Source organism: Vulpes lagopus, chromosome 2 (genome assembly GCF_018345385.1).
Source record: "Vulpes lagopus strain Blue_001 chromosome 2, ASM1834538v1, whole genome shotgun sequence".
NCBI lineage: Eukaryota > Metazoa > Chordata > Mammalia > Carnivora > Canidae > Vulpes > Vulpes lagopus.
In genome coordinates this window covers 53,953,997-53,976,305 of record NC_054825.1, presented here as the reverse complement: position 1 = coordinate 53,976,305, position 22,309 = coordinate 53,953,997, and the positions used below count along the sequence as shown (strand labels likewise).

At 44.3% G+C, this 22,309-nt stretch overlaps 1 protein-coding gene across 1 annotated transcript in view; it reads left to right on the top strand.

The window, feature by feature from the left end:
* Positions 1 to 769: 769 nt before the first annotated feature.
* RAB8B (RAB8B, member RAS oncogene family) overlaps positions 770 to 22,309 on the top strand; it is a 62,448-nt gene continuing 40,908 nt past the window's right edge. The window contains exon 1 of the mRNA XM_041744435.1: positions 770 to 995. Within this exon, the coding sequence (XP_041600369.1) occupies positions 872 to 995 (124 nt within the window). The 5' untranslated portion in view covers positions 770 to 871. The remainder of the gene's footprint in view (positions 996 to 22,309) is intronic.

Below are 22,309 nucleotides of genomic sequence, written 5' to 3'. Positions count from 1 at the left end.
CCAACACTCAGTAAAATCCAAATCTTATTCTCTAGATCCCAAGGGTCATAGTTCCTGCTTTGCCACTTTATAGGGCGAGGGCGCAGACCTGTAGCACAAGCCTTAATATTTTCAATTCCCAGATTGAGCCCATCGCCTTGTAGGGGGAGGGGGGTGGTCTGCAGAGCAGATCCTCTGAAATACCCCTGGGATCTGGCTCTGGTCTGGGCGAGGAGAACATGACTGGGGCTCAAGTTAGAACGGCAATCATTCTCGCGGAGCTCTGCAACCGAGGGGCTGCGGGAGGGGGCACCGAGGCGGTGCAGGGCAGGAACGGACGGAGAAGCCGAGGCGCCCAGCAGATAATCCACAGGCTGCGCCCCGGCAGCGGGCAGCAAAGAAAGCAGCCCCGCTCCGGGTCCGGGCGGAAGAGATGCGCCAGTCGTGGGACTCGGGTTCCGAGGTCTGGGTTTGCAAGGCGCCCGCACACAAAGAAACCGTCAAGTTGAGTTCCGGCCGCCCCACGCGCGGACCTCGACACGGAGCCTTCTTTCCCAGCAGCGGTGGAAACGCCTCGTCCATCCGCTCGCCCGGCACGCAGCGCATCTTCCTTTATCCCCGGGGCCGCTCCGACCGCGGGCGCCGGGCACGCCCGAGGCTCCCGCAGGCAACTACAAGTCCCAGCAAGCCCCGGGACGCGGGCTGTGATGACGAGGCGCCCGCGGATTGGCCGCTCGGGGCGGGGCGCGCAGGGCTTCTCCAGGGGAAGGGGCGGGCTGCGGGGCGGGGCGAGCGGCGGCGGCTCGGCGGACACGCCCCCTCGCCCGCGGCCCCCTCCCCGCCTCTCTCCGCCGCTTCTCTCGCTCCCCGGTCAGAGGGCCGGAGCGAGAAGATGGCGAAGACGTACGATTATCTGTTCAAGCTGCTGCTGATCGGCGACTCGGGGGTGGGCAAGACTTGCCTCCTGTTCCGCTTCTCCGAGGACGCCTTCAACACCACCTTCATCTCCACCATCGGTGAGGGAGGGGCCGCGGCCGGGACGCGGAGTGAGAGGGAGATGGGGGGCGGGTGCCAGGGCCCGAGGGGAGGGCTGCGGGAGGGCTGGGAGCCCCAGCGAGGGGACCCCGGGGGCTGCAGGGCGGCGAGGGCGGGGGTGCAGGCGTGGGGGCGAGGGGCGGGCGGGGACGTGAGGCCGGGGGGCGAACGGGGAACTTGGGGGCAAAGGAAGGGGAAGGGGGAGAGAGCGAGAGGGACCTGGGGTGATGGGGGGCACGAGAGGGTTGGGCGAGTGACAGACAAGGCTCTTAGCGGGACAAAGTGTGTGTGTGTGTTGGGGGGGGAGACACGAAATCTCATGGAGAAAGAGAAGGGGATAGTGGGTGTGAAATGGATTAAAAGACAGGAAAGAGGAAGGAAATGCAAAGGGGGAAATGAAGCTTTGGGGGAATGGGAGGGACCTGAAGTAAAAGAGCAGAGGACACGAGGGACAGGAGAGGTGAGAACCCAACCATCAGTAGGAAATTCGGAGGAACGAGTGACCGGGAGGCGAGGGGTGGGGGCCCCGGCCGCGGGAGGGCTGGATCTCTGGTCAGGGGAGGGTCACTCTGCAACATCGCAGGATGGGGAGGAGAAAGAGTTCAGGGGACCGGAGGGCGGAGTGAGGACAGGTGGTGGAGAAAGTAGAGGAACTCTGGGTGTGAGGCGGGGAGCAAAGGAGAAGCAGAACGTGCAGCCCAGAGGTCGCGCAGAGAAGAGGGAGAGGAGGGAAAGGGAGCACAGGTGGAAGGCATGGGCGCAGGACTTTCTCCAGCCACTGGGAACCCTGGTTACCATGTTCTGTCTCCCTTTGCTGTTGCTGCTCAGCTGCAGGAGAAAGAGCGAAATGTGACTAATGGTGGCACAACGTACGCAGTGTTGGGTCGTGCTGTGCGCGTTAACCGGTGTTAGGATTGGTGGCTCTTGGGAATGGCTGGTCAGGGGAGACGGGGTTCACCCCTCCACCACCATCTCCTGACAAACAGCAGTTCTCAACTTTTTGAATTCTTGGGCCTGAAGGTTTAGGGACTTCTCAGCGGAGGAATTGGTCTTACATCCTGCCTGCCTTGCCTCCCTGTGCATTTTGCCTTGGTTTTTAATTATCACTTGCTAAATGAATCACAACACGCAAGTGTACCCCCCCACCCCCAATTACTTTGAATTAATTGTTTTTCCTGGTCTTGGCTGGGAGCTGTCCTTTCTACCTTTGTACTGGCGGCCTTTGTGCTCAGGTATCAAAATTTATAACTTATCATAAACCGAAGAGCAAATCAAAGCTGGCTTTAAGCTGTCTATACAAGTGACCTTAACATCATTCCCTTTGTTAAATAAATTAGCTGCAGTTAATTAAGTACCTTAAGAATCTTAGCGTTTGTTTGGGTGATGCTTGTGGTTTCTACTAGTAGCTCACTTAAGCACCTTTCACATGGTTCTTTTGGCATATTTCACTGTGAATTTCTGGGATTATTATGGGGCTAGTGCTATGGTAACAATCGTATTTGAATATTGTATGTTTTAAGGATAATTTGCCTTTTTTTTTTTTAAGAATGGGCATAGAGTGCACTTAAAATTGAGAACTAGGAAAGTCTATGGTTTGTTTGTTTGTTCTGGCCTCTTTCATATGGATTGAGTGCTCTGAAATCTCCCTGGTGTTATGATGTCTGGGCTTAGGGAAGTTTGAGTTGCAAGTTCTTGGCAGTCATTATTGAGTGGGACTTTTTCTTTTCTGAGGAAGCAGATTTTAAATGTCATGTCTCAAGTATATTCCTAAGAGACTTGGTGGGAGCTGTCGCAGCAATTAAAGGACGTTAGTTTTGGATGCTGGTACTAATTTCAAAACCCCCGAATAAACCTTTTGCATTGTTGATTGTATAGTGCAATCCAGATGGTAAAGGACAGTTTCTAACAAGTTGAGTGGGTAGCCTTTTGTCCATTCTCTGTGTGACCCTCCCAGAAGCATTCTCCTGTGTCAAAAGTGAGTGAGTCTTGCTGATGCTGTTTCTGTTAAGTTCCTTGCATGACTTTTGCTCATTTGAAATAGCTTTGTTAGTTTCCCCTTAATTTTTGTCCCACATTTCCTGTAAGGGTATCTGCTTCCTTTTGTGATAGTCGCTTTTAAAAATTACTCTTCATGCTGATGGCTTAGAATCTTTCTTGTATGGATTTTTTTTTTAAAATTGAAATTGGTTCTGTGAAGGGTTGCAGCTATGAAGGCAGGAAAACCAGTGTCCTGAAACTGTGTGGAACGGAAGGTAGACGTTAAATGGGATGAGTTTCATATGTGATCTTGGTCTTTATATTTTCTGTGGGGTGGATGTGGTTAAAAGAGGCTATATCTCTGTCTTCAGTTGACTTGGAGGAGGGGAAATCCATGCCTCTTATGTAGCCCCAGAGCCCAACAGGAAGTGGTATCGCACTGCCTTCAAACAGTAGAAAAATTTATATACCTGAAACCTCATGCTTTGCATTTGAAATGAAGCTGGGAAAAGAAGGTGAGTATTACCACCATTCTAGTGGAAAAGGTTCCATGCATTCTTCCCTAACCACAAACATCAGCTTGGGGTGTCCACATCTCTAGCAGCAATAGCACTCCCCCCCCTCCCCAGACCTCTCCCCCAATCAGCTGGTGATCTGAAGATGCGGAGCTGGTGGTCCATCTCCTTCCAGTCCTGATTATTTTTTGAGGTACCTGGGTGTGTAAGTTCTTGGGCTTTTCTGACTGGGTTTTGACAGGGTCTGCCTCAGCCTTGCTGATGAAACTCGATAAGGTCAACATCACAGGAAAAAGCTATTTCTTAACGGCTGAGGTTTGTGTGTGCACTTTGGTAGGTGTGTATGTGTGCTCATTTCTTCCGTGCAGATACATACTTAGTTTTAATGTTGCTTTGTCAAAGCATATTTTTAAGCCGTTTTTTTTAAAGAATTTATTTATTTATTCATGGGAGACACACAGAGGCAGAGATATAGGCAGAGGAAGAAGCAGGCTCCCCTTGGGGAGCCTGATGTGGGATTCGATCCCAGGACCCCGGGGATCATGACCTGAGCCGAAGGCAGATGCTCAACCACTGAGCTACCCAAGTGCCCCTAAGTCATTTTTAAAACAGGCATCTGCCATCTTTAGACCCTGTTTGATAGTGGTTTTGCTGTCATGAAAGGAAGGAAACAGTCATTTTGATTACAGATAAGGCCGTCTCTTGAGTACTTTCTTCTCATTTATTTTTTTTTTAAGATTTTATTTATGTATTCATGAGAGACAGAGAGAGAGAGAGAGAGAGAGAGAGAGGCAGAGACACAGGCAGAGGGAGAAGCAGGCTCCATGCGGGGAGCCTGACATGGGACTCGATCCCAGGTCTCCAGGATCAGGCCCTGAACTGAAGGTGGCACTAAACTGCTGAGCCACTCGGGCTGCCCTCTTCTTATTTCTCTAAGATTCTGCTACCTTCTCTGATATTCCAGCTCCTCTCATTTCCTTTATGCTCTTGGGGATGGTGGAGGATGCATTATCTTTCACCTGACCCATGGAGAATCTTTCAGTGTATCAGTCAGATAATATTCCTTAACTATTGAGTAGGGATGTTTTATCCATTTGAAATTATAGGCCCAGTTCCTAGGACCAGCCAGCCTTTCAGCTCAAATGTTTGAGAACTGAAAAAAAGTTTTTTTCTTCTTCTTCATCTTTAAAAAAAAAAAAAAAGTTATTGAGAGAGAGACAACAGAGTAGAGAGAGCATGGAGGGGGCTGAGGGAGAAGCAGACTCCCTGCAGATCAGAGAGTCCGATGTCAGGCTGGATCCTAGGACCCCGGGATCATGACCCGAGCTGAAGGCAGACGCCCAACCAACTTAGCCACCCAGGTACTCCTGAAAAAAGTTTCTCAATGAGCTCCCCCAAACCTCCCACGTAATCATAACTAATGTTTTAAATGTCTGCAAGATGTGATGTTAAGACAAGTAGGAAATAGTAATACAGTCAGCTCTGCATTATATTTCCTGTGGGATGTGGATGCAGTTTACTATTGATATGAGGCTGTACCAACACCTTGAAATGGCCTGTCCTGAGCAAGGGGCTGCTGATAGAACAGAAAGAGAAAACCCAGCCCTGTCCTTTCACCTCTAGCTGGACAATGTGAGCTTCTTCCCTTTGCTGTCTCTCCCCTCCCCACCACATCCCCTTTCCTGTTAGGGTATTTCCTGAGTGGTTTCATTATTTAGTATAGTCATAGTTTGACAGTAGAAAGAGTTGGAGATTATCGCCTTTCTGCCCCTGCCCCAACTGTGTCAGTAGGAAAACTAAGGTTAAGTTGACAGTGTCAAGATCACACAGCTGGTTGTCGTAGAACTTCTCATGAGCCCCCTGGGTCAAGTTTGTGTGACTTCTCACAGTTGAGCTGCTGCTATTTCTGATCAGTCTGATCATCATCTCCATAAATCTAAGTTACCACCTTTTCCAGGGAGGAATTAGATTTTGCACATATGCTTTTCTGCGAGGAATTTCTCTTAGGCATAACTCAGCATATTATGGCTGTCCTTTGCCCTTTCTTTTGTGTCCCTAGTTACAAGTTGGAAGATCAAAGTGCATCCATCCTGTCATTAAAATTCCTTCCACGTGCAAAATTGCTAATGAAATCATGTTAATAGCAGCATGCTGGTTAATTGTTGCAGCTTGGTCTCATCAGAGCACTTGTAGATGTTTTATTTTGTAATGTTGCATTTTTTTTTTCTTGGATTCACTTTTCCTAAAATCAGGGGTTGGCAGACTATGACCACGGGGCCAGATGTGGCCTGCAGGTTTTGTGTCATTGACAAGCAAAGAATGCTTGGTAACGTTTCTAAAGGGTTATTAAAATAGAAAACAAAGACCAATACGCAACAGGGACCATCTGTGTTCCACAGAGCTTAAAATATTTACTGACTGTTCCTTTATAGAAAAAGTTTGTCGACCCCAGCTTAAAATTAAAAACTGTTTTTGGTTGGTAGCAATTCAAGGCTTTTATCAAGACTTATTGACTGAAAAACAAACTTTGTCATATTTACATTTTTATCCAAGATGTTATCAACATTTGGCTGAGCATAATCCAGATATGTAGAGCAAGTTGATTTTAATTTTCATAGTTGTTTTCCTTAGTTTCAGCCTCTCAAGCAAAAATATGCAAGGAACATGCAACTTCAAATTGAACATTTTGTACATAAAGTCTTACTTTAATGTCAGTTGTCTTCTCTCGAAGCTGTCAGATTTTTCCCTCTGATAGTTTTCATAACAATACTCTTTCAGGAAGAGTAGAACTTAATGCTTGATAATAAAGGGTTGAATGTAACCTTCTCAATTCATGTTCTAGTGAATGGAAAAACCATTCAGCAAATTAAGAATGGGTATGGGGAAACTGAGTCTTGGATACAATATGGATGTGTTTTAAGACTAAGCATACTTGAGGGGCGCCTGGGTGGCTCAGTCAGCTCAGGTCATGATCCCAGTCCTGGGATCGAGCCCTATAAAATAAATAAAATCTTAAAAAAAAAAAAAAAGACTAAGTGTACTTAAAAAAAAAAAAGAGTTTTGCCAGCTGTTCTACATGGCAGCAAATCAGGGAGGAGGTTCTCTGGGCAACAGCACCAAGATTGTTTGGACCTACTGAGAAAGCTGGAGGGAAATGGGTTCGGATATTGTCTTAGAGGGAAAAAAGTCTAGCCTTTGAAGACCAGGAAAAATTTAGCAGTTGATTTTTGAATTAAATCCGATAACTGAATCTGAAAAGAACCATGGAACCAGAAGTGGAAGACTGAAGAGCTGCTGGCATGGCCTGGAGGCTGGATCTGGTTTAGGTCTGCCTGCCTGCAAACGGGGCCGTTCTGGGGACCAGCTCTCTTGGGTGTATTAGAATTAGGGATATTTTGCAGGGAAGAGATTTCACACAGGATGCAGAGAGGGTTGGAGTGGGGATGGAGAAGTAGATTTTAGCTAGTGAGTAATATTATGGAACATAACATAATTAGGGAGCTTCTGAAATATAAGTAGCAGATGAAGTGGACTGTTCCATGTTGGGTGTTAGCATGGCGAAGGTAGAGGAGCAGTGGGTCTGCAGTCAGTTCACATCCTAACCTCTGCCATTCCTAGTTTTCTGGCCTTGGTAAGTTACTTGTCCTTCTAGGGCCTTAGTTCCTTTATCTAGAATGGAGTCTAATAATATTATACCAACTTCTCAGGGTTGCTGCGAATTCCCTAGAGCAGGAATCAAGCCTTATTCACCTTCTAAATCTCTGAGGCCTGTATTAAATGACTCATCAACTGGATGAATGAATGGCTGGATGGATGAATTGTGAAAGCACTGCATGAGCTATAAAGCACTGCTTGAATTTTGGTTATTATTCTCTTTCATAGTATTATAATTAGATTATGTCTGAGATAAGATCAGAAGTGCTTAATTGGAATCCTTAACACAAGAATGGTATTTTCCCCAGTAAAAAATTGTTACATATCTTTTATTACCAGTTTTAAAGGGATGTTTTAGACTAGGTAAGATATCACATATCTTTCAGTCTCCATAATAAGCTGTTTAACACCCCGCTTCCAGTCCCCCACTGACATAAATACCAAATAGAAAATGAGTGAAATCACTGGGTTTGCTTTAGAAGAGCCATTTCAGCTTTGTCTCTGCCCATTAGCTTCAAACAATGCAACAGATGCCTGTTAACAGTTTCGTGCCCAGTTTTAATTAGCAGATGGAGGTCTGTTTGTGTCTGTACTCTGCCCAGTGCTTGTTTGAGTGACAGGGTAGTGAGTGGATTGGAACTGGGCTGGGCATGTGGGTTGAATAAAGCCAAATTCTGTTTTGAAAAAGATGAATATAAACATTTATTGTATAGAACTTCTTGTGTATCTCACTGGAATGGCATGGTGTCTAGAGTAAAACTAATGTTTACAGTTATGTTCTCTGCTCTTCCTACTGCTCTAAAATTACCTAAGGTAGAAAAAAAATTGCCATTTCATGGCTTAAATGAAGGGCTTTACTGTCATGAAGTGGCTTTCCTTGGAGACCCATTTCAATATTTTGGCATAGTATGTTGAGGAATATACAAAGCTGGGATCCAGTAGACTTGAGCATGAATGCCAGCTCGGCGGCTGGGTGGCGGCCACCCGCAGCGCTGCCTCGTGGCATCCTGAGAGACCGAGGGCTGTGATGAATTCCTGACCTCTGCCTCGGTGATGGAGGGAGAAGGTGGGTGGCATCGCCCTTCACATTTGCCATCTCTTTCCTGAAGTGTATAGGTTTGCTGTACATCATCTTTGGGCTAAATTTTAGTATTACAAATATTATCCAGGAGTGATAATTGGATACGTGTTATCTGGAAATGTGTCCTTTTCCTCTGCTTGTTTTGTGTTTAGAGATTTTTCTTATTTTGAGTCAAATTAATAAGAACCTTAAAGGAATTGGGTACCTGATTGTCTTTAGAGGAAGAAACGTCTGCCTTTTTATTTTTTTATTTTTATTTTTTTTAAATTACTGAGTGAGTAACTCTGGACTTCTTTTGGAAAGCCACATAAAGTGGTGGAGGCAATTGGATGGAAGCTGTTCTCTGCAGCAGACCTGTTACTTGACTGTGGTGAAATACCTTTTTTCTCTGTCTTACCTGCAGCATTCTGCATCAGTTTGATTGGGCGCTTTGGTATTTACCTGTTGCTGAACCTTTGGACATTTTCCAGGTAGCTCTCACATTCCTCAGCCCAGAATGTTAATTCTTGGTTCCTAGGAATAGATGCTAAAGCTCTCTGTGTCCTCATGTTCATCAAATTTAGGCTTGCTGTCACTAAGAGAGAGGCTGGGACAGTGCTAGTGGCAGCCTGTGACGGCACTGCAGAACTTCAGAGCACTTTGCAAAAGCTAGGTTAGGTATGGAATCCCACCTCATCATAAAAAACCAAACACAAGGCGGCTAAGCAATGTGTAGTGTTGCATAGCTTTCTGCTGGCAGAGCTGGGACTGGCATGACTTCCCCACATCACATTGAAATTTTGCATATTTTGGCAAATAACTTGGCAGTAGTTATTTTAATAACTTATAGATGTTTTCCTGATATAGGAAGTGGAGGGATAGTCTGTAAAATACACAGTCGAGTTTTGACATGAAATATAGGGTGATCTATTTAAAAGTTGAATTGTTAGAGTGTGTTTCTTACGGCCCCGATGCAGAATTTATCTGGAATAGGTATCACAAAATATTCTAATCTCATACACACAAATACACAAGGTCCGTCACAAAGAGTAAATAAATGAAAATTTGCTTTGTGAGCAGTGACTAACCCTACTATAATTTGTTTGTTGCCTCTGAATTTGGATGGGGTAACTGTTCATGGCTTTCAACAAGGAACTTTTCACTTTTTCTTTTCTAAAGGTCTCTGAATAAAATCTTGAGATAGCATGGGAAACAATTTTTTGTTGGGAGTTAACTCATTCAGTTTTGGAATGATTCAGACCACTGTCTCAGTTCACACTTCAGTTCACGAACACTTCACCCCTACCAGGGCTGGGGGAAAGGGGTTGTTGGATCGGGAAGAGGAAAAGAATGAGAACAACATTCTGCCCTTTGCCCCTGTCCATTTCGTTGGCTACTCTTTCAGTCTCTTTTGTTTTTGTTAGTCGTTGGAGAAACTATTAGGTAAGGAATTAGAAACTTCTGCCTCTTAAGAGTGTGAGCATTGGGGCATCTGGCTGGCTCAGCCTGAAAAGTGTGTGACTCCTAATCTTGGAGTTGTGAGTTGGAGCCCCACATTGGGTATAGAGATTACTTAAAAATAAAATCGTTAAGAAAAGGAATACATAAAGGGTGTGACGATTAATGGTGGCTTTGACTTTATTGCTGACTTATATTGTTTAGAACTTGTTGGTAAAGAATTGGTGCTTGTCTCAGTCACAGCCAACAATGAACAGTGACAGGTTAAGTTGTCGAAAAAAAAATTTGACTGGGTACATTTCCCATTTTGTCTATTTACTATTATTTTGAAAATTTCCAGTCCTACAGAAGCATGACAAATTGGTGGGACAAGCAAAATAATTCCTTTCACTTCCTGAAAATTCCATTTATTTATTTATTTATTTGTTTGTTTATTTAATTTATTTATTCATGACAGACACACACAGAGAGGGGCAGAAACACAGGCAGAGGGAGAAGCAGGCTCCATGCAGGGAGCCTGACGTGGGACTTGATCCCAGGTCTCCAGGATCACACTCTGGGCTGAAGGCGGCGCTAAACTGCTGGGCCACTGGGGCTGCCCAGAAAATTCCACTTATAATCAAATTTTAAAACATGCATACATAATATCAGTTATGTCTCTCTCTTGGCCCTTCAGCCTTCAACCTTGACAAATAACATTACATTTGAAATTTGTGTTGTGATCTCAGTATACAATTTAGCACATTTTTTGTTGCAATCATCTATTATTGCAAAATATATAATACCCTGAAAAACAATTGGTGCATGTTTGCAATCAGCCCTGCTTAAGCCCCTCCCAAGGACAGTTAGATTGGGCCTCTTTTCTCATTGTGAAAGGCAGATACAGGCTTCGATGGTTTTCATAGTCTCTTCTGGCTGCCGCATTCTGTGAGTCTATGAAATCAAGTAGTGTCTGTAAAGAAAAAAGGGTTTGTCCGTTCTTCAGTTAATGGCTATGGACGAGGGTTCTTTTTTGCAGGTGGATACTACTGTCTTGATGACATGAAGACAGAAGGAAGAAATAGTAACGCTAGTTAATTTCAGCAAAGCCTGTGTTGATCTTGTAAATTGGTTAAATTTTTTGTAGTTCTAAAGAGATTGCTTAATGAATTTGAATCCTGTCCTTAAAAAAATGCTTTGGTTCAAGGTGCCTGGGTGGCTCAGTTGGTTAAGCGTCCAACTCTTTGTTTCAACTCAGGTCATGATCTCAGGGTTGTGAGATCAAGCCCCATGTCCAGCTCTGTGCTAGGCATGGAACCTGCTTAAGATTCTGTCTCCTGGGGATCCCTGGGTGGCTCAACGATTTGGCGCCTGCCCAGGGCGTGATCCTGGGGTCCTGGGATAGAGTCCCACGTTGGGCTCCCTGCATGGAGCCTGCTTCTCCCTCCGCCTGTGTCTCTGCTTCTCTGCCTCTCTCTCTCTCTCTCTCTCTCTCTCTCTCTCTCTCTCTGTGTCCCTCATGAATAAATAAACAAAATCTTAAAAAAAAAAAAAAAGAAAAGAAAGATTCTGTCTCTGTCTTCCTCTGCTCCTCCCCCACCTAAAAAAATGCTTTGGTTCGAATAATAAAGCTAAATGTCACCAGAAAAATATCCACATGAAAGTTGGAAAAATATTTCTTTGAGAAGAAAAGCATAAAGTATTTTAAAGTTATCTTGTTTTCTTTACATAAAACGTGGTGAGTGAAGTAGGTGAAAAATAATCTTAAAATATTAAGAAGTTTTTTTGCTGCTTAGGTTTACTAGTGCTAACCTTCCCTTTGACAGATGAGGGGCCCGAGGCATGGAGATGGCTCCAGGTCCCACAGAGCTAGGCCTTGAGCAGCAGTGTTTGGATTTTAAGTCTCTTTTCTCTTGCACCTCCTCTGCCTTCACTTCTCTTGCTGTGAGAAGACACTAGTGGTATAGCAAACAATCTGGGCATAGCCAACATTCTGATGGAGAAAATTCAGGGATTGAACTAGGAGATGGAGAGTCCAAACCCATCTCTGCTCTTGATGAGCCATTTACTTTTAGTCAGGCTTTTAGCTTCTTCTGGTGATCTTTGCTTTCTTTCTTTCTTTCTTTTTTTAAAATTGTTTTTAAATTTTATTTGTTTGTTTGTTTGTTTGTTTGTTTATTTATTTTTGATCTTTGTTTTCTTACCAGTTAAAAGGCGAGGCTGGCAGTGGGGTGAGGTTGCTTATGAAGTTTAAGTTTAGGGTGGGAACTGCAGAGATTTTCTAAGTTCTTTACTAATGTCAGACACTAAGTTATTCTTCTTTTCACTAACTTATTCAGCAACGTTGTTTCATTCACAAAATTTTGAGAGAGGAAAGAGTAACAGGAGGAGGATTGCCATCAATTTAACAGGATGATCAAGAGGGCTCCAAAGGGGTAAACAGAAGAGGTTGTGAAAGCGTGGAAGAGAGGTAGAGGAAAGTTTCTAGGGGGGAATGGCATCTAAGCTAAAATCAGAACCCAAAGGAGGACTCAGTTGGGCAGAATGGGAGAGCACAGGGAGGAAGGGCTCCCTGCAGCAGGTGCACCAGACAGCATAGCCCTCTGGAGGAACTCAGGTCACCCTGCTTGGCCAAAGCCTCAGTGAGGTGGGAGGTGAAGTTGAAAGACATCAGCGGGCAGGTTGTGATGGGCTTTTAACCTGCTCAAGGGTCTGGACTTTGTCCTGAGAACAGTGGGAGTCACTGAGGGTTTTATGCTGGGGCCGGGTAGGTTAGCAGACAGTATCCGTGGCCTCTTCCCTCATTTGGACCCCTGTGTTTCCGAAGGGCTTTCACTTATATGTATATTTAAACTCCTCCATCATCACGTCTATAGATAGAGGTTGCTACCTCCCAGTTCTGGAAGCTACCGTTCTGGGAGAGTCATTGACTTGACCCATCAAGTACAACCCAGAGGAAACCCCGACCACACTCTGTCTACAGCAGGCCCCTCTCTCAGAGCGGGTCCCTGCCTTCTCCGGGGGACTGACTGTATTGGCCCCGAGGCTGTGGTAGCAGTTCCCCCTCAGGGGTCAGTAACAACTGTGTAAAGTGACTTGAGAAGCGTGTCACACGGAAAGATGAAATCAACCTCTCCCCAGACAGGCTCCTGTACAGCTAATGCAAACATGTGTCGCCTTGCCCATTGGCCCTGGGAGGTCAGTGAACTTGTGGTTTGGGGTTGTCTCCTGGCCTCTAACCCTGTCCCTTTGGAAGCAGTTAGATACGGGGGCAGGAAGGGACAGAGTTTAATTATGAATCCAACTCTCTGGTGAAAAGGGACCTAATTATAACGGCATCTTGGGCCTGCCTTTGCCCAGGGGCTGTTGGTTGTTAGGCTTGTACTGTTGGGGCCTGAGATTGTAATGCGTTAGGAACAGCTGCTTTAATTGTAAGCTGCTTTCCTTTGACAAATTAAGTTTCAACTTTGTGCTAGCCTGTCCTATTCTTTTTTTCAGGGCAAAACTGCCTCCATTCCAGGTTTTCTTTGAAAGTCCAGTTTAACAGTTTACCTCAGAATCACAGGGACATTGTAGACTAGACTCACACCTGTCTTGTTTGCTAGCCCCAAGTCTCCAGAATGCTGCTGTGAGCCAGAAAAGCAGAAAGGCCCGAGCAGCTAAACTTGATAAAACAAAGTCCCATTTGCTAAAACTCAAGATGTTGCCTGCTAGGGGAGCCCCTAGGTCTCTTATTTAGCCTCTGCCTTCTGGAGTTTTGCAATGGTCATTTGTTTCTCTGAGCCCCTGGAGGATTAGGAGCAGAGCTGAGGTAGGCCACTGGCTTCTGAGAGAAAAAGTGGCAGTGTGCCACTGCAGCAGGGGCAGTTGTCATAGGATTGTGGGCAGCTCGGTAGTAAGCTCCTAGGACTTCATTTCTTCAGAAGCCAAAAGGGAATGTCCTGTGCGATACACTCTAAAGACCCTTCCAGGGGCAGCCCCCGTGACTGTGGTTTAGCGCCACCTTCAGCCCAGGGTGTGATCCTGGAGTCCCAGGATCCAGTCCCGCGTTGGGTTCCCTGCATGGAGCCTGCTTCTCCCTCTGCCTGTGTCTCTGTCTCTCTCTGTGTCTCTCGTGAATAAATAAATAAAATCTTAAAAAAAAAAAGACCCTTCCAAAACTCTCATCCTAAGTGATCACCAAGGATTCACTGACAAAATGGAAAAAAATAGATTTAGGAACACAAAATAATGTGTAGATAAAAGAACTTGGGCTGCTGAGACAAACTCAAGGTCAAGTTTTGTTCGAGAGTCTTGGGCAAATGATTTAAGCATTTTCTTTATCAATAAAGAAAGGATAGTAACTCCCTTTCAGGCTTTTTGCTTCATTTTATTTTGAGAATGAAATGCATCATCGTGTGTATATTATCTTCAACACGTGGGACACATATAAGAAAGGTCTCTGAAAAAAAAAAAGAAAAAAAAGAAAGGTCTGTGTGTGAGCGAACTCAGTCCCAGTCCTACCAAGGCTGTGAGGGAGGACCTTGGCAATCCTCAGGCCTTCACTGTTAAAGCACTTGCTTTTAGTAAAAGCTAGCATTTATCGAGTGCCTACTATATGCTAGGTACAGGTCTGGGCATTTTACATGATCTAACATTTCTCAGGGATCAATCCATGTAATTCTCAAAATAACCTCTTAGGTGCATTCTGCTGTTATTCCCATTTTCCAAAAGAGGTAATGAAGGCACAGAATGGTAAAATAACTTCTCAAGGGCACATAGCTGGTAAGTAGTGAAACCAACCCAGATCTGAATTCAGGCATTCTCATTCCAGAGTCTGCTTTTAACTACGCTGTGCCTTTCTACACCATCAGGGACTCAGAAATATTAAAAAAAAAAAAAAGAAGAAGAAGAAGAAGAAGAAGATTAGTTATCTTCACGGAAGCAGTGTGGTGCCAGGTGTCCTGACCAGCTGGGTGATGTCGCCAAGTCTTTTGACCTCTTTGGTATCAGTTTTCCTTTTGTGCAGAGGATTGTTGTGAGGTGCTTTAGTGACGGTACTGTACTAAAGCATTTAGCACAGGGGCTAGTGTGCAGCCAGGCTCAGTAATTGGTGAGGGGTTTTGTTTTTTCCAGGTAATTTAAGAAGCCCTTGTTAGAATGAGTTCCATAAAAACTATGGGAATATTTTGATTACTTAATGGGATATGTTTCAGTTTTCTAGAAAATTCGTTCTGAAAGTTAAGGCAATATGCATATTACAAAGCCAGAATTAGAAATATTTGTCTTTAGTCTCATTCTCAGAGTGAAGGTGATTGTCCCTGGCCTTGGCTGGCCTTAAGAAGGTGTCCAAGAGCAGTCCTTGACCTCAGGGCCAGCATGTCAGTATAATGTAAGGAACGAATTCTCCACAGCCTTCTGGCTGCTGCAGACGCCCGGGGCATCTTGAATTCTTCCTGTGGTTGAGAACAAAAACAAAAACAAAAAACAGTGCAAAGTACCCTGTCTAGGAGGGACAAATGTTTCAATTTAAATATTCCAGCTCAGTGTCCTCTGTTAGGGTCCTGAATTTTAAGTGCAGCGACTTTCTGAGTGAAGTCTCCTGAATTTTAATGAATTTGTTTGCATACATGAATTTGAACAATACATTAAATCTTGAAACACCGTAGCTGATTTTAATGGAGTAAATTACCCAACTTGAAAGTTAGTTGATAGGCTTTTCTTTACCAAATAATCAAGATGATGATGCTTTACTCTCAAAAAAAAAGTCATTAATCATGATCTTACAATATCGATACATGCTATTAATTTCTTTTTAATCATTAAACTGTCTCATCAAGAGAATTAGGGGAATAAATGTGTCAGTATGAGTGTAAAGCATGATTTCCCCCTCTCATGATATTTTGTACTTAATGAGTGATTACATGAACATGGTAGACATAGAGCTGATATTGGGTTTGATTTAGTATAGTACTTGCTCTGGACCACGAAGGTGAGGTGAGATACTCTTCCCTAGCTTTTAAAAGTATTTTTAAATATTAAAAACATATATATAAAGCTGGTATAAGAGGTTGGCAGAGGCCATGTCTTGAAGGGCCTCGAGGGCCATCGTAAAGAGCACAGATTTTATTCTGACTCTAGTTGAAAGGACATATGCAGGGTTATGTGCATATAATTTGTAATTTAATTTCTTAAAGATTTTATTTATTAGAGAGAGAGTGAGAGAGCGATAGAGAGTATGAGTAGAGAGCAGGCAGGGAGAGGAAAAAGCAGGCTCCTTCCTGCTTAGCAGGAAGCCTGACATGGGGCTCAATCCCAGGACCCTGGGATCATGACTTGAGCTGAAGGCAGTTGCTTAACCGACTGAGGCACCCAGGCGCCCCTATGATTTGTAATTTTAAAAGCTGCAGTGGTTTTAAGAAAGTTCATTTTAAGGGCACCTGGCTGGCTCACTCATTGGAGCTCATGTGAGTCTTGATCTTGGGGTTGTAAGTTCGAGCTCCTCATTGGGTATAGAGATTACTTAAAAAGAAAATTCTTTAAAGGGATGCCTGGGTGGCTCAGCGGTTGAGCACCTCCCTTCGGCCCAGGGCGTGATCCTGGAGTCCCGGGATCGAGTCCTGCATTGGGCTCCCTGCATGGAGCCTGCTTCTCCCTCTGCCTATGTCTCTGCCTCTCTCTCTCTGTCTCTCATGAATAAATAAAATCTTAAAAAAGAAAAAGAAAAAGAAAAATCTTTTAAAAAATATAAGTTTATTTTGAGGCTTAATAGCATTGAGAAACCATACTCTGGAACTCTCTGGTCTAGTTCATTCTGTCAGGTGACGCTGTGTCCAGGAGAGTATCTTACCTTACTAATACTTACTAATAGTCTTCAGATGGTCAGAGTCTTACCTTCTATTTTTTTTTAATTGTTTTTTTTTTAATTTTTTTTTATTTATTTATGATAGTCATACAGAGAGAGAGAGAGAGAGAGAGAGGCAGAGACACAGGCAGAGGAAGAAGCAGGCTCCATGCACCGGGAGCCTGACGTGGGATTCGATCCCGGGTCTCCAGGATCGCGCCTGGGCCAAAGCCAGGCGCCAAACCGCTGCGCCACCCAGGGATCCCCAGAGTCTTACCTTCTAATAAAGTATAAAGATTGTGATGGTGAGTTCAGTTAAGGCTCCGAGCAATGAAATGTGCCAAAATGGGGGAAAGAGCAGAAGCATTCAGAATATCACTTCTGATTCTGGCCCTCTAGAGGACGGGAACCATGACTTCCCTCTTCAGAGCTTGTTTATCTGATGCTCAGGCACACAGTGTTTGTAGAAAAAGTAAACTAACACCATCCATTTCCTTCTGAGGACTGGATCTTGGGCTCCTGCAATAGTGACATCTCATCCATGAGCACATACGTTAGCTTCAAAGGATGTGTAATTATCACCTGCTACTGCTTCTGGCTTTTTCTAGATGCAAGAGTGATAAAATCAACCTGTTTTCTCTTTTACCCAGAGAACAAATGCCTGCTAACTTCCTTTATGCTCAGGCATACATGCACACTTTCTGGCGCATGGGAGGACCTCGGAATTGAGTGTGTACAGTTGATGGCTGATGCCATCTCCTCAAGTCCCAACCGTACATGGCTCACTCGTGTCTCTTCCCATAGTTTCTGGAAAAGACCCCACTGCACCCTAACAGGAGCTTCCTCGACCTTTTTTCTTGCCATCTCTAATTTCTGGGTACTTTCACCTTCCCTCGTTTCCTTTTCCCTTCTCTCCAAGGAGGCAGTGGTGACCTGTTGATTTCATGAAATACCTTCCCTCTCTCTTGTGACCAGGCCCTGGCAGTTGTCATCTTCTCTCTTACATCTTCTGTTTTTTTTTTCTTTCTCTTTCTCTGCTGGCCCTTTCTGCCCTGCTTTCAATCCTGTTGAAATTGTCCCCATTTTAATAGGAAGACCTGATAAATGCATTACTTCCTCAAGTTACCCATCTCCTTTTTCTTTGTTGTTTGACTCCTTAAAAGAGAAGTCTTGTCACCTACACTTTTCTGTATGTCCTCATGCATTAACCCCTTGAAATCCTGCTTCACAGGCTTCAACACTGCATCCAGGTCACCCTGTCCTCTTCATATATCCAGGCCAGTGGCCCTTTCTCTATGCTTGTCCCTCTTGGCCTCTCAGCAGCCTTTGGCACTGTTTTATTACTTGCTCCTTGAAACTCATTCTTCTACCAGCTTCCAGAATTGTCTGCTCCAATTTGCTTCCTACTCTTCTAACTGTGCCTCTGTTTCCATTGGTAGCATCATTTCGCCTTTTTTTGTTTTGTTTTAAAGATTTTATTGGGCAGCCCCGGTGGCTCAGCAGTTTAGCGCCACCTTCAGCCGGGACATGATCCTGGAGACCCGGGATCGAGTCCCACGTCAGGTTCCCTGCATGGAGCCTGCTTCTCCCTTTGCCTGTCTCTCTGTCTCTCTCTCTCTCTCTGTTTCCGTGTCTCTTATAAATAAATAAAATCTTAAAAAATATATTTTTTATTTATTTATTTATTTACTTACTTACTTACTTACTTACTTACTTATTTTAAAGATTTTATTTATTCAGGAGAGACACAGAGACACAGGCAGAGGGAGAAGCAGGCTCCATGCTGGGAGCCCGATGCCAGACTCAATCCCGGGACACCAGGACAACGCCCTGAGTGGAAGGCAGATGCTCAACCCCTGAGCCATCCAGGCGTCCCTCATTTTGCCTTTTAATTGAAGTCATTGTCCAAGTATCCTGGTTTTTTTTTCCTTTTTTTTCCCTCTTTTGGAAATTAGGCACTTTAATACAATTTGTCATCACACTCGTCTGTGTGATTACTGCATGAAGGTCTGTCTTCCTGCCAGATTGACCCTCTGTGAATGCAGGTACCAGCTCTGTTCTTCATGTGTACACTAGCACCTAGTACAGTTCAATAATCTCCAAGTGATAAAGGAGGTAGGCTTGCCCCCTCCAAGTCTTCCATGTAGGACTCTCCAACTTCTTCTTCTTTTTTTTAAGATTTTACTTATTTATTCATGACAGACACACAGAGAGAGGTAGAGACACAGGCAGAGGGAGAAGCAGGCTCCCTGCAGGGAGTGTGATGCAGGACTTGGGTCCTGCAGGGAGTGTGATGCAGGTCCCGGGATCACGACCTGAGCCAAAGGCAGAGGCTCAACCACTGAGCCACCCAGGTGCCCCCCCACAACTTCTATTTCGTTATATCCCCAGCCTTTCCCAAACTCCTGCCCTGTATATCCCACCTCAAAATGAGTTCATTTCCTCCTCTTATCTTGTACCCTTTCATGAATTTTCATGTATCTTTTAACACTACCATCAGTTTTGTTTTGTTTTGTTTTTCATTTATCTAGGCTCAAGACCTGGAAGTCCTCTCTGGCTCTTTCCTTTTCCTCAAACCCTGCATATAATTTGTTGTCAACTCCTTTCCGTTCTTTCTTCTACCACCCTTGTATACCCCTCCACACATCTCACCTGGATTTTGCAGTGTCCCCTTGGTTTCCTGCATACTTCCAGCTTTACTTGGGCAACAGCACTGCTCCCCATTCTATCCTGTACACTTTAATCAGATTCGTCGTAGAGCACAGCTCTAAATATTAATCATACTAATCCCTAACTCTTATCCTTGAAGGTCTTATTTTTCACTTTGCCTATTGAATATGTCTTTCTCAGTCCCTCCTTCCATACGGTGAGGCTTCAGTTGTATTTCCTTCTGTTTCTTACAGGAATCCTACACTTAAACCCAGGGCCTCCTGACTTGGTACCCAGCAGGTTGTGGCCAAGTTTTCACCTGACCAGTGTAAGGTTTCTAGCTACCCTTTTGTGAGAAGGAATGCCATTTTTAAGTTCCCAAGATTATGTGCTTCCTACATTTTTAGAATTCAGATGCTCTGTTACTTATAAAATGCTGGTGATAATAGATGGTCATTATTTTTTTTTTTAAGATGGTCATTATTTATCTCACTATCATTTGTAATAGAATTCTTGCTATTTTATTGCTATTTTCTCCCTAAGGGAGAAAAGGCAATTTCTAGCCCAGTTTTCTCCCGAAGCAAATTTTATGGGATAACAGTTCCTAGCTTAGTATATTCCTTCTTTCAGCTTCTTCCATTCTCCCTGCCACCACCATCTTTTTTTCCCCCTTGAAATTTTACCAATTCACAAAGTTAAAAAGTCTAGGAATCACTCTACCCAGAATGGGATGTTTCATGAACACACTTCATATCTGCCTGTTGACATCCTGCCTTTCCTTCCTGATGCTCCTCAGGATGTTCCTTTCTTGTGGTACCATGTCAGAGCTTTTTCCCTGCCCTCATACCACTGGAAGATACATCCTCTTTCCTCAGTGGTACTTTGTACGCTGTAGTACTTTGGACTTTTGCATACCTCCCATGTTCTTCCTGTGTTCAGGTAGAACTGGCTTCTTTCTCTGCAGCCCCATCTCCCCACTCCCGTGATAACTTTCTTTAGGGCAGAAGCTTTCTTTGTGTTCTTTGTGTTTTTTCTTTGTGTTCTTTGTGTTTTTTCTTTGTGTTCTTTGTTGTGTTCTTTCTTTGTGTTCTTTGCATTGCTGGACATTGTAGTTGGCACATAATTGGTGCTCAAAAAAATTGTCATGGAACTGAACTCTGAGGATGATACTGATAAAGTAATTAGGTAAAGCTCACATCTTTGGGGAAAAGGTCTTTAAAAGTGTTAGTTCAGGATTTTTTTTTTATTATTCTGAAATTAAAATTACAGTTGCTTACTAAAACATGTTGAGAATAATTGCCCATTTATCTTTACCAATATGAGGCTTGAACTCACGACCCTGAGATCAAGACCTGAGCTGAGATCAAGAGTTGGATGCTCAACTGACTGAGCCACCCAGGCACCTCTGCCCAATTATCTTTTTTTTTTTTTTTTAAGATTTTATTTATTTATTTATGAGAGGCAGAGAGAGAGAGAAAGAGAGACAGGCAGAGACAGGCAGAGGGAGAAGCAGGCTCCTTGCAGGGAGCCTGATGTGGGACTCGATCCTGGGATCCCAGGATCACGCCCTGGGCCGAAGGCAGGCACCAAACCACTGAGCCACCCAGGGATCTTCCCCGCCCCCTCCCCAATTATCTTTTAAATACAAAATCATCTTAGACTGTAGCTCTAGCTATCTCAGCACTGGGGTAAGGTCTGCAGTGGTTGTGGTGGTGGAGAAATTACACACCTCATTTAACATCTTTTGTGAAACCTGTGAAATCTTTGTTGGAACATTGATTTTGATTTCATTTTGACAGAGGGGCCTTGCAAATTTTCTTTCACCCAGGTGATAGGCAAACATTTCTGTGCCTCTGGCTTTCTCTAGAGTTGTCAACACCCTGTAAACTTTGGCCTGATCTAGATAATGAGGCTTTCTCTATGTGTATGAGCAAGCCATCCATGAGCTATATAAAAGCCTGTCACTTTCATTTTTCTTTTCTTTCTTTTTTTTTTTTTTTTTTTAATTTATGATAGTCACACAGAGAGAGAGAGAGAGAGAGGCAGAGACATAGGCAGAGGGAGAAGCAGGCTCCATGCACCAGGAGCCCGATGTGGGATTCGATCCCGGGTCTCCAGGATCACGCCCTGGGCCAAAGACAGGCGCTAAACCGCTGCGCCACCCAGGCATCCCTCATTTTTCTTTAAGAAACATTTTTATGGGCAGCCCGGGTGGCTTAGCAGTTTTGCGCTGCCTTCGGCCCAGGGTGTGATCCTGGAGACCTGGGATTGAGTCCCACGTCAGGCTCTCTGCATGGAGCCTGCTTCTCCCTCTGCTTGCTTCTCCCTCTGCCTGTGTCTCTGCCTCTTTCTCTCTCCGTGTCTCTCATGAATGAATAAATAAAATTTTTTAAAAAAGAAACATTTTTATAAGTGAATTAGGTTTTTTTTCCACTTTGTCTACTTCTGCCCTGCTTTCCACCCCCGCCCCCACCCACCCAGAATCTTTGGTTACTGAGTTTGAATAATGCAAAAGCACAGCTGGATGAGAAATAGGTAATATAACAGCTGGGTCTCCTAGTATAAGTTTGAGGCAACCTTCAGTGAAAAATAGTTTATACCTTTGGGTTCTTGACCTTCTGTGGTAGGTCATGTTTCATCATTTCCCACTGAGGTACTGAGATCATTTTGGACTGGGAAAAATGACAGGGTTTCTGACATAGAAGACCTTGGCAGAAGGAAGATTGTGCCACTGCCTGTTCAGTCTTGCCTCTTCTGAAAAGAGGATGGGGGAGGGTGGTGAGTGGTGCTGGCAGTGGTGGCAGCCACAGCTTGTGGGCATTGACCAGTGGACCAGTTTGTAGCCTTCTTTTTTTAAACTGTAGGCTGGTTTTCTCTTATGAGCGACTGGTATGTAAATAAAAGATGAGAAGTTGAATTGTCTCTTGGGGAAAATGAAAGCTTAACATTATACCACAAGCATTTTCTAGCAGCATACTAACAATACAATGTGGTATGGTTCTAATTAACTCTGAAGAGCCAGGCCTTAACTCAATCTAAGGAAAGTTCTTTTGCCAAAAGATACTGCTACTCCAGGTGACCCCCCCTGGAGCCCTTGCAGTATCAAAGGACAAAAGCAAGGATAGAGTTTGGGAGAGGATTCTAGGGTTTCTTTGAGATATGTGTCTTGTCTGCAAAAGC